At 40.4% G+C, this 13,749-nt stretch overlaps 1 protein-coding gene across 2 annotated transcripts in view; it reads right to left on the reverse strand.

Annotated features, from left to right (window-relative positions):
- Positions 1–13,749, reverse strand: part of itgb6 (integrin, beta 6) — a 67,097-nt gene that overhangs the window by 23,229 nt on the left and 30,119 nt on the right. For both annotated transcript variants that reach the window (XM_063052316.1, XM_063052315.1), the window contains exons 9-10: positions 4,815–4,949; positions 2,146–2,560 (exon numbers count right to left, since the gene is read on the reverse strand). In XM_063052316.1, coding sequence (XP_062908386.1) covers positions 2,146–2,560; positions 4,815–4,949 — 550 coding nt within the window. The remainder of the gene's footprint in view (positions 1–2,145; positions 2,561–4,814; positions 4,950–13,749) is intronic.

A 13,749-nucleotide genomic window follows, 5' to 3' on the forward strand; every position in this document is an offset into this window, starting at 1 on the left:
GAAGGTACTTGAAGAAAGATGAAGAAGGATCTTAAGGTAGGCAAGTCACTTGTACCCGATGGATTACGCCCCAGGGTCCTGAAAGAGGTAGATGAAGAGATTGTGGAGGCATTAATAATGATCTTTCAAGAATCACTAGGTTCTGGAGGACTGGAAAATTGCAAATATCACTCCAATCTTTAAGAAGTGAGGGAGGTAGAAGAAAGGAAATTATAGGCCAGTTAGCCTGACTTCAGTGGTTGGAAAGATGTTGGAGTCCATTACTAAGGATGAAGTTTCAGGGTACTTGGAGGCACATAACACAATCTGTTAACATGTCCTGGTTTTCAAATAAGTAATAAATCTCATATCAGACTTTTTGGATGTTCAATGTGGGAAATGATTACCTACTCGGTGCCTAAAGTTGTTCTGTAACTATTCACCTTGACTTGTTAGTATATGATAAATTACCCTTTCACAAAATCCTTTCTGCTTATAGACTATTTAAGATATCAAGATACAGAAGATAGGTAAAATTCATGACTCATTATTTGCACTTTCACCTCAGAAATATAATCTTAGCATTCACAACTATTGGTTGATTACTTACTTTCTGTATGTTTGTGGAAATGGTGTATAAATGCAAGCTGTTTCTTTCTTTATAACTTAAGGAACTGCACTGGTGAAGAACTAAACTAGCCAAAAATTTTCACTAGCAAAATAAGGTATTTTTAAAATGAGCGATTTTTGTATGTGGGAATTGCAAAAGAAAGAAAAGAATTGTGTAGTTACATGGAATCCTTATTGAAATTAGAGATGCTTAGCAAGAAACTTTATCTGAAAGAATATTTTCATCAGACATATGATGGAATGAAAAGCAATATAACTCTAAGTCTAGGATTACAAATACATTGGGTCCTATCCAGAGAAAAATTAGTGCACCCAATATGGTCATACTGCAGAATTTAGAAGAATTTCTGTGGCTTGGAGCTCTGCAAAACAGGAATACACAACCAAATTTCAGAAATGAAGGTTAATGGCCGGATTGACAGCAGATATTATTTTCTAACCATTGAAACAAAATTAATCTTCATTTATCAACTTCGTTTTGAAAAATTAAGCACTGTACGTGACTAAAGTATGTCTGACTTCCAGTCACGTCAACTAGATATATTTAACCGTGATCCCAAAGTAGAGTTTACACCAGTATAGACCAAGAATAACACATGAAATAAATAAATAATGCAGAGAACATCTGTGTCTTCAAATTGATGAAGCTGAATACAATATTCCTCTATGTCAATAGTAATTGAAAAAAAAGTAGTGAATTTTATTGGGTCATTCACGTGGAGACATCAGTAATCTACAAATTGAAGTCTAGAGCATATTAATTGGTATGTTAAATGCCAAAGTGTTGCATTGCATAAAATAATTAAATTTGATCATGATTTTTAAGAATTTATTTGATAAGAAGTAGTTTGTAACCAAACAAGTAAAAACCTAAAGATAGTTTCCTCTTAATGATTCAGCTTCATTGAAACATTTGACCCAAACATAAGAATAGACAAAACTTTTCATGCAAACTCAGCAATCACTTGTCAACACTGCAACACACATAAAAGTTGCTGGTGAACGCAGCAGGCCAGGCAGCATCTCTAGGAAGACGTGCAGAATACTGAAACATCGATTGCACCTCTTCCTAGAGATGCTGCCTGGCCTGCTGAGTTCACCAGCAACTTTTATGTGTGTTGCTTGAATTTCCAGCATCTGCAGAATTCCTGTTGTCAACACTGCAGACTTCTCAGTTGTTTCAGCAGGTGATACAATTTCTGCCTTTGTTTATTTCAGCTCTACACTGAGCATTCATGTTGAGAATATTTCTATTTACCTACGGTTTGGGAAAAAAAGTGTGTTGCATTGATATCAAACTGCCTAAAGAATAACAGACACAAAATGCTGGTGGAACTCAGCAGGGCAGGCAGCATCAATGGAAAAGAGTACAGACGATGTTTCATCCCGAGACCCTTCAGCAGGATTGGAGAAAAAAAGATGATGAGTCAGGGTTAGAAGGGAGAGGAGCAAGGAGATAAGATATGGGAAAAGGAAATGGGGAATAGAGAAGGAGTGGGTAAAGAATAACTGAATTCAGAATAAAATTTTACATACCTCCACACAGAAGCCCTTTAGATCGAACACAGGAGAAGTTATCGCATTCACAGTAGGTACCATATATCCGCCCATATTCAGATGGATAACAGGCACACTGCCCACAGTAGCAGTCACCACGACCGTTGCAGGAACTGTTCTCTGCACTATACTTGCAGATGCCAAAGTTTATACTTTCCTCCGTACATTCACAATGAGGACCAAATCGTCCAGCATTGCAAATGCACACACCACACTGATGAGAGCCACTGTCATTACATCGTGAACTATTGTGCTCTGCATTTGCTTGACAGCCACACCTGCAGGCAGACCGTACTTCAATCTCCAGCGTATCTCGGAATCCTAGAGGTTTTATCACAATATGCTTAGGTTCCTTCAAGCATTCAGTCAACTCAACAGTCACATTGAAGGAAACCTACTTAAATAAAATAAATACAGTCAATTAACATCTCATTTCAGAAGGTAAAGAAATAAAAATGTGGCATTCATGTAGTCACCAATTATGTCTTGTGAGTTATATTCATATTTCAGGGTTATATTTTTATGTTTATGTCTTATGTTGCATCATCATATTATTGTGATATAGGTTTCACCTTCCAACCTAAAACTATGATATATCACAGATTTAGGGTGAAAGGTGAAATATTTAAGGGGAATCCAAGTGAGCACTTCTTCACCCAGAGGGTGGTGAGAGTAAAGAACGAGCTGCCAGTGGAAATGGTAGATGCGGGTTCAATTGCAACACTCAGACATCCCACCTCTCCTGGAAGTTCCGGGAGTTTCCCGCATATTAATAGTGATTCCCTGATGCCTACAAATTATATACAATATCATGGAAATCAACTTTTTTTGAGAGCGAGCGAGAGAAAGCAAGCGAGAGCACGAGAGAGAAAGTGAGAGTGACCACAAGAGAGAGAAAGAGAGCGTGCCATGGCAGAATGTTCCAAAAAAAATATAAAACATACGTCACCCCAGACTACACTAAAGTGTACCCCTGCCTAATAGGGGTGAAAAATAATGACAGTGTTGCTCACTGCACTGTTTGCAACAGTGACTTTTCTATTGCCCATGGTGGGTTAAGACTGTAAAAGACATGTTGAGGTGAGTTTAACAGGTGTCGTTCATTCATTAGCATAGCTAACGTTATTTAAACTAGCTGGTCAGTTGCGAAGGAGCTACTCTATTGCAGACAGCCCACCTCTCCCGGAAGTCTCCCGCAAATTGATGGTGCTACCTCCCTGAAATCAGTTTTTGCAGGGTGGGATGTCTGCAACACTTAGGCAAACTTTGAATAGATACCTGGATGAGAGACGTATGGAAGGCTGTGGTCTGGGTTTTGGTAGATGGAACTAGGCAGAAAAAACAGGTTGGCGTGGACTAGATTGTCCTAAGGATTTGTTTCTGTGCTGTTGTGCTCTATGACTCAATGACTGTATATAAACATTGTCATACCAACTTGCTTGCCCCAACTATAGAAATAATCCTTTGTGGCCAACAGTGTCTGACAATCTCAAGACCTCAATTCCCTGGCCATCCTGTGAAGCAGGCAGCATTGTGAAGAGTGACCGGGCATTGAGCACTGCCTCTGACTGCTTCTGATAAACAGACATTTAAAAATAATTCAACTCAATATAATTAAAAAGGAAGAAAATAATTTTAAAACAAATTAAACTTCTGTTTAATCATTAAAAAAATAAAAATAGCTAAATTTATTTTTAAAACTTTGTCCAGTAATCCCAATCAAAGAAATGGAGTTACTTTAGTAAAGTTAAAGGTGGCAAATAATACGTCGTATATTTAGGTTTTGCCTTAGTGAACTACAACATTCCCTTGGACTCAGCACTGTCCAGATTGCAATGAAAGGTCAGATGCACCTGTATCCAAACACCAGCACATTCTGCAATTTGACCTTACAGTGGGCCAGCGCAAGTGCTTTCTCTTTCACTTCTGGCTTTGTTTACGAACGTTTATACAAGACTCTTCGTGTATTTTACAGATGTTTTAAAATATTGTCATATCATGAATTAGAAAATTCTTCCACTACTGTGGACTTGTTGATGGAAGCAATTTGGGCATCCCCTTGCTCTCACTATTGTCCTTTCAACAGGGTTTACTACATGACTGTACTAATTTCCCAAGTTAAAGTAAATATTCATTATTTTGACCGAAGTGCAAGGATATCACTTAGAGTAAATAAAATCACTGAGTAATATTTATATGCCAAGTCACTCGTGTAGATATTTGCAATTTACTTTACCTACTTACTGCCAGTTACGCCGCTGGCGTTTAGGGCAGCAATGAAGATTTTCCATCTCTGGCAGTGTTCAGGGCTTCCTTCATCAGGTCAGTAGCTTCCTCTCGGTTTTCACTACTGTCAGTCGTGCAAGTCCCGGGTGGAGACTCAGGAATACTGTCGCACTCAGATGTAGAAGGAATCTTCATTGCTGGTTCCATAACAATTTTGTTTTACCAGTCAGGGTTGTTAGCCCCTGAGCTGAACCCCCGAACCTGGGGGAATTGCAATTTACTACTGAATCCTTTTCTATTGCAATGTTTGTCACTAGGTAGCATAGGAGACATTGGCAAGAGTGTGGCAGTACTAAACAGTGTGCCCCTTGCAATCAAATATACTGTATGGCAGATTTGCTACTTAAATAGAAAAACTATACCTTCTCTCCGATGTAGAGATGAGAACATTTCTTTTCTCCAGGAAAGACAGTGCCATTTTGGCAGGTAGCCGTGAATACAAACTGCACCTCATCTGTATTCCCAGTAACTTCCAGTTCCACTTCAGACCGTAGCTCCTGGAAGAACAGGAAAGAATTCACAGAATCCTACAACATAAGGGATGCATTTGTCTCATCCATGTCAATTTTGTTCCACATGTCAAGTTCTTTCTTCCTTCGCTGCTGGGTAGCTCGTGTGAAAAGTCCTTGATTTGACCTTCTGCCCTAGACTTGCTCCCACACTGTCCCTATAACTTTGCTACTTGGTATGAATTCCTAACCTCATTTGTCCTGGGGCCTCCTGACCTTGAAATTAGTTGACGCACTGGTTTGTGTTCGTATCTGTATATTGCAGCATTCTGTGTATCTATTTTCTGTCTGTATTTTATTTTGTATTGCACGTTTTTATTGTGGGTTACAGTAATTTGTCACGAGGGGTGGGGTGAGCTTTTCACACTTTGTCTTAGTTTAATTGAGAGGGAGTGAGCTGGGGGAATGATAATTTTTGTTGACTGCTTAGTTACGCTTAATTACATTAATTTGAATGCTAATCACTCCTTTTTCTCTATCTCCAATTTAGTTTTGTTAGTTTTTTTTAATCACTATATAAGATCATTCATCTTTACTGGTTTTGGGATTGAATGAACTTCTGTCGAATTGGAACCTAGTTATTTAGAAGGGCGTCATACGTGGTCAACTGCCGTACTCAGTCTCTCAGCGGTTAAGGTTTGTTTTAAAGTAACCGCTACACTGCTGGTGCTCCAGCTGCAGAATGTTCCAGTCACCAGTCCCATAAAACAATCTGTGAGGTTACAAGAGCATTAACCTATCTCTAAATACAAAGACATTTAAGACTGCTTCTGATGGAATTAATTATTATATTACACCAGAATGCCAATATATTAAAAATACTAAAATAAGTAAAACTAAACACTGAATGAACCACATTGATTCTTTGAGTGAGCTCTTCATTAGTTCTATTTTCATCTGCTCTTACTCCAAAGCTCTGCAAAATTCTTCCCCAATGAAATACTCACCCAGCTCTCTTCTGAAAGTGGTTATTAAATTCACTTTCACCTAATCAGGCAGCAATATTTTTTGCAGCATGTCACCTAGCTTCTTTTACCAGTTCTTTGATCTGTACTCTCATTTGAGTACTCTACTACAATTGCAGACAGCTTTTCTTATCTACCCTTTGAAACCTTTTCATGGTTTTCAACATGTCAATTCTTGTTTAATTTTCCCTGCTCCAGAACACACAAAAGTAGCTTTCCTTGATTTGACATTGCTAGTGTTTTATTTTTTTCACGTCTCGTCTATATGTTCTCTTTGAGCATCATTTCCAAGGTATGGAATCTATATGTGCTTCATGTTGCCTTCTCAAAATAGTAATTTATCTGCCTTGAATTCTCTGCTAAATTAATAAATTCCCTGCCTTGAATGGGATCAGCCCATGATTGAATGGCAGAGCAAACTCGATGGGCTGAATGGCCTACTTCTGCTCCAATATCTGATGGTCTTATGGTCTTATGGAATTTTATCTATAATTATGTGTCTGCCTATTTCACTAATTTATGCCCAGCTGGTTCATATTATTGAGATCTAGTTTACCATATTTACAAGTTCTGTATCATCTGCAAATGTCAAAATTAATAATAGATCTAATAAAGATTTCAAATGACAAAACGATACATTTCCTCAAAAAGGTGGCATTCAGCATTAAAAATTCCCATCACCCACAGCGTGCCCTCTTCTCACTGCTACCATCAGGAAGGAGGTACAAGAGTCTGAAGGCACACATTCAGCAATTCGGGAGTGGCTTCTTCCCCTCTGCCATCAGATTTCTGAATGAACATTGAACCCATGAACACTAGCTCACTCAGCAACACACACACACACACACACACACACACAATCACACAATGCTGGTGAAATCAGCAGGCCGGGTACCATCCATGGAAGAGGGTAAACAGTCGACATTTCACGCCGAGCCCCTTCGTCTCATGTTGGTAACACAACCTCACGTCTTTTTATTGCCCTACTTATTTAATTAAACTATTTAACATATATACTGTAAGACATACTGTAATTCACTGTTCTTTTCTATTATTATGTACTGCATTGTACCGCTGCCACAAAGACAACAAATTTCACGCTATATGCCCATGATATTAAAACTGATTCTGATCCCTATGGTCTATAGTCTAGAAAGCAACACTACATGACTACTCTGTGTTCTCCACCTCTCCCAATTTCATAACACCGAGCAACTTCCCTTTTAATCTGATCAGTTTCAATTTTGCTCAGAAATCTATTGTTAAACAGATTTCAAAATCCACAAACAGGTCATCAATAGATAGATAGATAGATAGATATACTTTATTAATCCCGAGGGAAATTTGGATTCGTTACAGCCACACCAACCAAGAATAGAGCGTAAATATAGCAATACAAAACCCCCCAACAATCGAACAACAAAATGCAAACTATGCCAGATGGAAAATAAGTCCAGGACCAGTCTATTGACTCAGCGTGTCTGACCCTCCACGGGAGGAGCTGCAGGTTCGATGGCCACAGGCAGGAACGACCTCCCGTGCCGCCAAGTGTTGTATCATGGTGGAATGTGGCCGAAGTCCAACAGTAAAAAGTTCAATATCCGGTCTGCAAACACGTTCCTCGATCGTAATTTGCCCCGGATTGCACCATCCGTTGTTAACCAGATCAGTAAGCACCCAACTCCTTTACGATTACCGCTCTCAGTGCACTTCCGGTCAGCCCAAACGGTCTGGAAGCCGTCCATGGAGAAGTATTGATCGGATATGTCCTCGTGCAGCCCCATTCCAGTGAAACACATAACACTGCACTCCCGAAATGTTCTCTGACACCTGGCGAGCGCCATGAAATCGTCCATTTTATTACCCACCGAATTCCTCTTCTCCAAAAAGTCTCTGTTGTCTCGACCCGGTCCTCTGTCCTTGGCTTTGTGATCCCCCTCTGCATCCTCTGTGTCTTTTCCTCCGGATTTCAGCAGGGGTGTCCGCCGCTGTGCTCGCTAAACCGGCCGGTATTTGCTGTTCCGTGGAATACACAATGCGACCTTGCTTCTGTCCCGCGTGTCGGGATGTAACCATTTCCAGCGCTAAAGAAAACCCAAATAAAACTCTCTGTACCAGCATGTTAGAGAGGGTGCAGCTTCGACGTGTTACCGTGAGAAAAAAAATACACAAAATAACGTAAATTAAAAAGTAAGAAGAAGAAAGTAAGAATAGATCGGAACGGCTATACCAGGCTGCATGCACGACCGGCGCATGCACACTAAGATTAACAAAGTGGAACCTGCATCAGTACTTTCCATTTCTGTAAATGCCACCTTCTATGGGATTCTTTATTTGGTCAGGTTTCCAATTTTTCATGCAAGCAAGACACTGTGCTTAATCAAACGATACCACTTAAATTCTGGACAAATTAAATTTAACCCTCTTCAAGTTTCTTTACAGGAAAATAACAATATTAATTGTATGTATCATACTTGTAAAATACTTTGGTGCACCTGTGTTCAACTTGGAACTGAGGATTTGCAGGGTCACGCAACAATTCTTCGCAGATTAACAATTTCTTCAGGGAAGACCACAGTGTCATAAAACATAAGGTATAGGAGCAGAATTCGGCCATTTGGCCCATTGAGTCTGCTCCGCTATTTCATCACGGCTGATCCATTTTTCCCCTCAGCCCTAATCTCCTGCCTTGCCCCCTCCCCATTTCCCTTCTTGCCCTGACCAATCAAGAATCTATCAAACTTTGTCTTAAATAGACATAAGGACCTGACCTCCACACCTGCCTGTAGCAGTGAATTCCACAGATTCACCACTCTCTGGCTAAGGATTCCTCCTCATCTCCATTCTCACAGGATGCCCCTCTATTCTGAGGCCATGTCCTCTGGTCTTAGACTCTCCTACCATAGGAAACATCTTCTCAACATCCACTCTGTCAAGGCCTTTCACCATTCGATAGGTTTCAATTAGGTCACTCCACATTCTTGTTATTTCCAGTGAATACAGGCCCAGAGACACCAAACACTCTTCATATGACAAGCTATTCAATCCTAGAATCATTTTTGTTAATCTTCTTTGAATCCTCTCCAGATTCAGCACATCATTTCTAAGATAAGGGGCCCAAAATTGCCCACAATACTCGAAGTGAGGCCTCACCAGTGCTTTATAAACTCTCCTAATCTAAGTCCTTCTGTAGCCTCCCTACTTCCTCAAACCTACCTGCCTCTCCACTTACCTTCATATCATCTGCAAACTTTGCAACAAAGCCATTAATTCTATCACCCAAATTATTGACATATAGCGTAAAAAGAATCGGTCCCAACAAAGATGCCTGTGGAACTCCACTAGTTACCAGCAGTCTGCCGGAAAAGGCTCCCTTTATTCCGGCTCTTTACCTCTTGCCAATCAACCAGTTTTATTCATGTTAGATTATTTCCTGTAATACCACGGGGTTGCAGCTTGTTAAGCAGCCTCATGTGTGGCACCTTTTCAAAGGCCTTCTGAATATCTAAGTACACAACATCAACTGATTCTCCTTTGTCTATCCTGCTTGTTATATCTTCAAAGAATTCCAAAAGATTTGCCAGGCAAGTTTTCCCTTGAGGAAACTATGCTGATCGAGGCCTATTTTAGCATGTGCCCCCAAGAACCCCGAAACCACATCCTTAACAATCGAATCCAACATCTTCTCAACCACTGAGGTCAGACTAGCTGGCCTATAGCTCCCTTTCTATTGCCTCTCTCCCTTACTAAACAGTGGAGTGACATTTGCAATTTTCCTGTCCTCCAGGATCATTCCAGAATCTAGTAATTCTTGAAAGATCATTAATAATGCCTTCATAATCTCTTCATCTACCTCTTTCAGAACCCTCAGGTGTACACCATTGGGACCAGGTGACTTATCTACCTCTGGACCTTTCAGTTTCCCAAGAAACTTCTCCCTAGCAAAGGTAGCTTCACACACTTCATGCCCCCTGACACCAGGAACTTCCACCATTCTGCTAGTGTCTTCCACAGTGAAGACTGATGCAAAATGCTTAGTCAGTTCATCCATCATTTCCCTGTCCCCCATTACTATTTCTCCAGCATAATTTTCCACTGGTCCAATATCCACTCTTGCCTCTCTTTTACACTTTATGTATCCGAAGAATCTTTCGGTATCCTCTTTAATATTATTGGTTAGCTTACTTTGATATTGCATCTTTACCTTCTTAATGACTTTTTTAATGCTTCTGTTGTTTTTTTAAAAGCTTCCCAATCCTCTAACTTCCCACTAATTTTTGCTCTAGTATATGCCCTCTCTTTGGCTTTTATGTTGGCTTTGACTTCTCTTGTTACCAAGGGTTGTGTCAACTTGCCTTTAGAATACTTCTTCCTCTTAAAAGGCCTGAACAGATTAGATATGGCAGTGTTATTTCCCATGGTAGGGGAGTCTAGGACAAGAGGGCACGGCTTCAGGATTGAAGGATGTCCATTTAGAACAGAGGTGCGGAGAAATTACTTTAGTCAGAGAGTGGTAAATCTGTGGAATTTTTTGCCACGAGTGGCTGTGGAGGCCAAGTCGTTGGCTGTATTTAAGGCAGAGACAGATAAAGCACCTCTTAGCTGCAAGGTCAATAAGCAGAAAGCATAGCTGCTAGATGATTGACAAATTGAGGTTAGAAAAATCTTGTTTATACAATGAGAACCTAGCATTTAAGTGCAGGTTTAATATAAAGTTAATAGTAGCCTCTGAAAGTAAATTCATAAATACTTTAAGGAAATTAACTTGCAGGGACTTTCAGAGAGAGCAAGGAAATGCTCCAAATGAAATTGTCTTTATAAGAACCAGCACAAACTCAATAGGTGGAATGGCCTCCCCCAGCTCTGTGTTATTTATTCAGTGACGCTGTTACAGTGTGTATCTTGGTAGTCTGCATTAACACAGGTCAAGATGAAGCCACACTCAGGTTGGAGAAACAATGCCTGATATTCCGTCTGGGTAGCCTCCAACCTGATGGCATGAACATTGACTTCTCTAACTTCCGTTAATGCCCCACTTCCCCTTTGTACTCCATCCATTATTTATTTATTTATTTTCCTCTCTCTCCTTTTCCTCCCTCTATCCCTCTCACTACACTCTTTGCCCATCCTCTGGGCTCCCCCCCTCCCCTTTTCTTTCTCCCTAGGCCTCCCATCCCATGATCCTCTAATATCCCTTTTGCCAATCAACTTTCCAGCTCCTAGCTCCATCTCTCCCCCTCCTGTCTCCTATCATTTCGGATCTCCCCCTCCCCCTCCCACTTTCAAATCTCTTACTATCTCTTCTTTTAGTTAGTCCTGACGAAGGGTCTCGGCCCGAAACGTCAACTGTACCTCTTCCTAGAGATGCTGCCTGGCCTGCTGCATTCACCAACAATTTTTATGAATCTTGCTTGAAATTCCAGCATCTGCAGATTTCCTCGTGTTAAGGACATGTTCAGCATAGCTTTGTGGGCCGAAGGGCCTGTATTGTGCTGTAGTTTTTCCATGTTTCTATGTCTTACTCTTCCTGAAGTCCACAATCAGTTCTTTCGTCTTACTGACATTGAGTGCCAGGTTGTTGCTGTGGCACCACTCCACTAGTTGGCATATCTCACTCCCTGTATGCCCTCCCGTCACCACCTGAGATTCTACCAACAATGGTTGTATCATCAGCAAATTTATAGATGGTATTTGAGCTATGTCTAGCCACACAGTCATGTGTATATAGAGCAGTGGACTAAGCACACACCCCTGAGGTGCGCTGGTGTTGACAGTCAGCGAGTTATCACCGATCTGCACAGATTGTGGTCTTCCGGTTGGGAAGTCGAGGATCCAATTGCAGAGGGAGGTACAGAGGCTCAGATTCTGCAACTTCTCAATCAGGATTGTGGGAATGATGGTATTAAATGCTGAGCAATAGTTGATGAACAGCGTCCTGACGTAGGTGTTCGTGTTGTCCAGGTGGTCTAAAGCCTTGTGGAGAGCCATTGAAATTATGTCTGCTGATGACCTATTGTGACAATAGGCAAATTGCAATGGATCCAGGTCCTTGCTGAGGCAGGAGTTCAGTCTGGTCATGACCAACCTCTCAAAGCATTTCATCAATGTTAATGTGAGTGCTACCAGGCGATAGTCATTAATTCAGCCCACGTTATTTTTCTTAGGCACTGGTATAATTGTAGCCTTTTTGAAGCAAGTGGGAACTTCCGCCCGTCGCAGTGAGAGGTTGATAATGTCCTTGAGTACTCCTGCTAGTTGGTTGGCACAGATTTTCAGAGCCTTACCAGGTACTCCATCGGGATCTTCTGCCTTTGGTGCCAACATGTAGCAAAACTGGCTGCTCACCCTTGAGAATGTAATGGATCTGATCGGAGACATCCCTGATCCTGGCACCAGGATCTTTGGTAAATACATCTTTGATATGTAGTTGCTATAAGCAAGTTTGTATTGAATAATTCTCCAAACCTGCTAATTCCAAATAAAAAACAGGCCTGTACAAACCTGCTGCTTTTCTTACCTGCAGACTGTGAATCAGATCATGAAAGACACCTCAAGGAACATCACAGAAGAGTAATTGTTTGATTTTAAGCATATGTTACTTGGCAGCACCACCAGCCGAAGTGCTAAAACATGAAGTTGCACCTGGAAGCTATTTTACCAAGGGCAGATGTCTTTACAAAACTGCTCGTGATGTATGAGCACAAAAGAATACTGCCAACAGTGGGTTGGAAAATAAAGAGCAAATCTGCTGCTTAATTCATGTTTCAACAAGTGATGGCTTAATCAAGCAGTCAGGCTTTTGATGACAAGGAGAAGATAAAGTTTCAGCTTTACCTTGGTGGGAATTCCACAAGCAGAGGAATCAATTTGGAAAGCTTTAATGCTCCCCCAATTTTACATAGATCCTTTGGATGATACAAAGCAATAAAGGATAGCTGCAAGAATTATGTAAAGACTTACAACACCACACTTGTCATCTTCATTTCATGTTCTTGGTATTTATCTCTTCTTATTATTATTATTATTTCTTTTTGTATTTGCAGTTTAGTATCTTCTGCACTCTGAACATTTTAGTTGGGTGTTCATTGATTCTGTTATGGTTACTATTCTATAGATTCATTGGTTTGCCCACCGGAAAATGAATCTCAGAGTTGTATATGAAGACATATGTATAACTTGATAATAAAATTTACTTTGAACTTTTAATTTAATTGTCAGTTGGATTAACATTTCAATACTATGTATAGGAGGTCAAAATGTGGCATTATGGTTGACTCTTAAATCCGCAGTATCTTAACAAACACTATGATGCATCAAAAACATATTTGAGATGGGTAATCCCAAATGTTCAATAATGGTATTGGTGGTATTACTTTCATTCTACGCATTTGAGGACCAAGATATTGTAGATGCTTCACGTAAAGCCCATTCGCCTATATGCTGCAGTGAACAGGTTAACAATTTGGAGGATGCTCTCTGAAAGTGTGTCTTGCAGTTCAGTGGCTAAGGTTGGAGGATCCTTGGCTGTGGAACAGAGATGACATAAATTGGTTTGTTTCTCACTCAATTTGTAGATTAGCTCCACTACCACAAGAAGCTAATGGCTGCAAGGTGCAACATTGTTGTCAAAAGAACTTTCGGGAAAACTATCTGGAATTTCACCTCTCAGTTGTTCTGCCTTTGCAGCAAACTTGGACACATGGATATGAGACAGGCATTTAAAAATATGGAAGTATATACAAAAGTACTGACAAATTGTTCCAATTGGTAAAGGTGTCAAAAACTGGTTGACAAAGAATGACAGAAGAAACAAATGTGACATG

The sequence above is a fragment of the Mobula hypostoma genome, chromosome 6 (assembly GCF_963921235.1).
Source record: "Mobula hypostoma chromosome 6, sMobHyp1.1, whole genome shotgun sequence".
NCBI lineage: Eukaryota > Metazoa > Chordata > Chondrichthyes > Myliobatiformes > Myliobatidae > Mobula > Mobula hypostoma.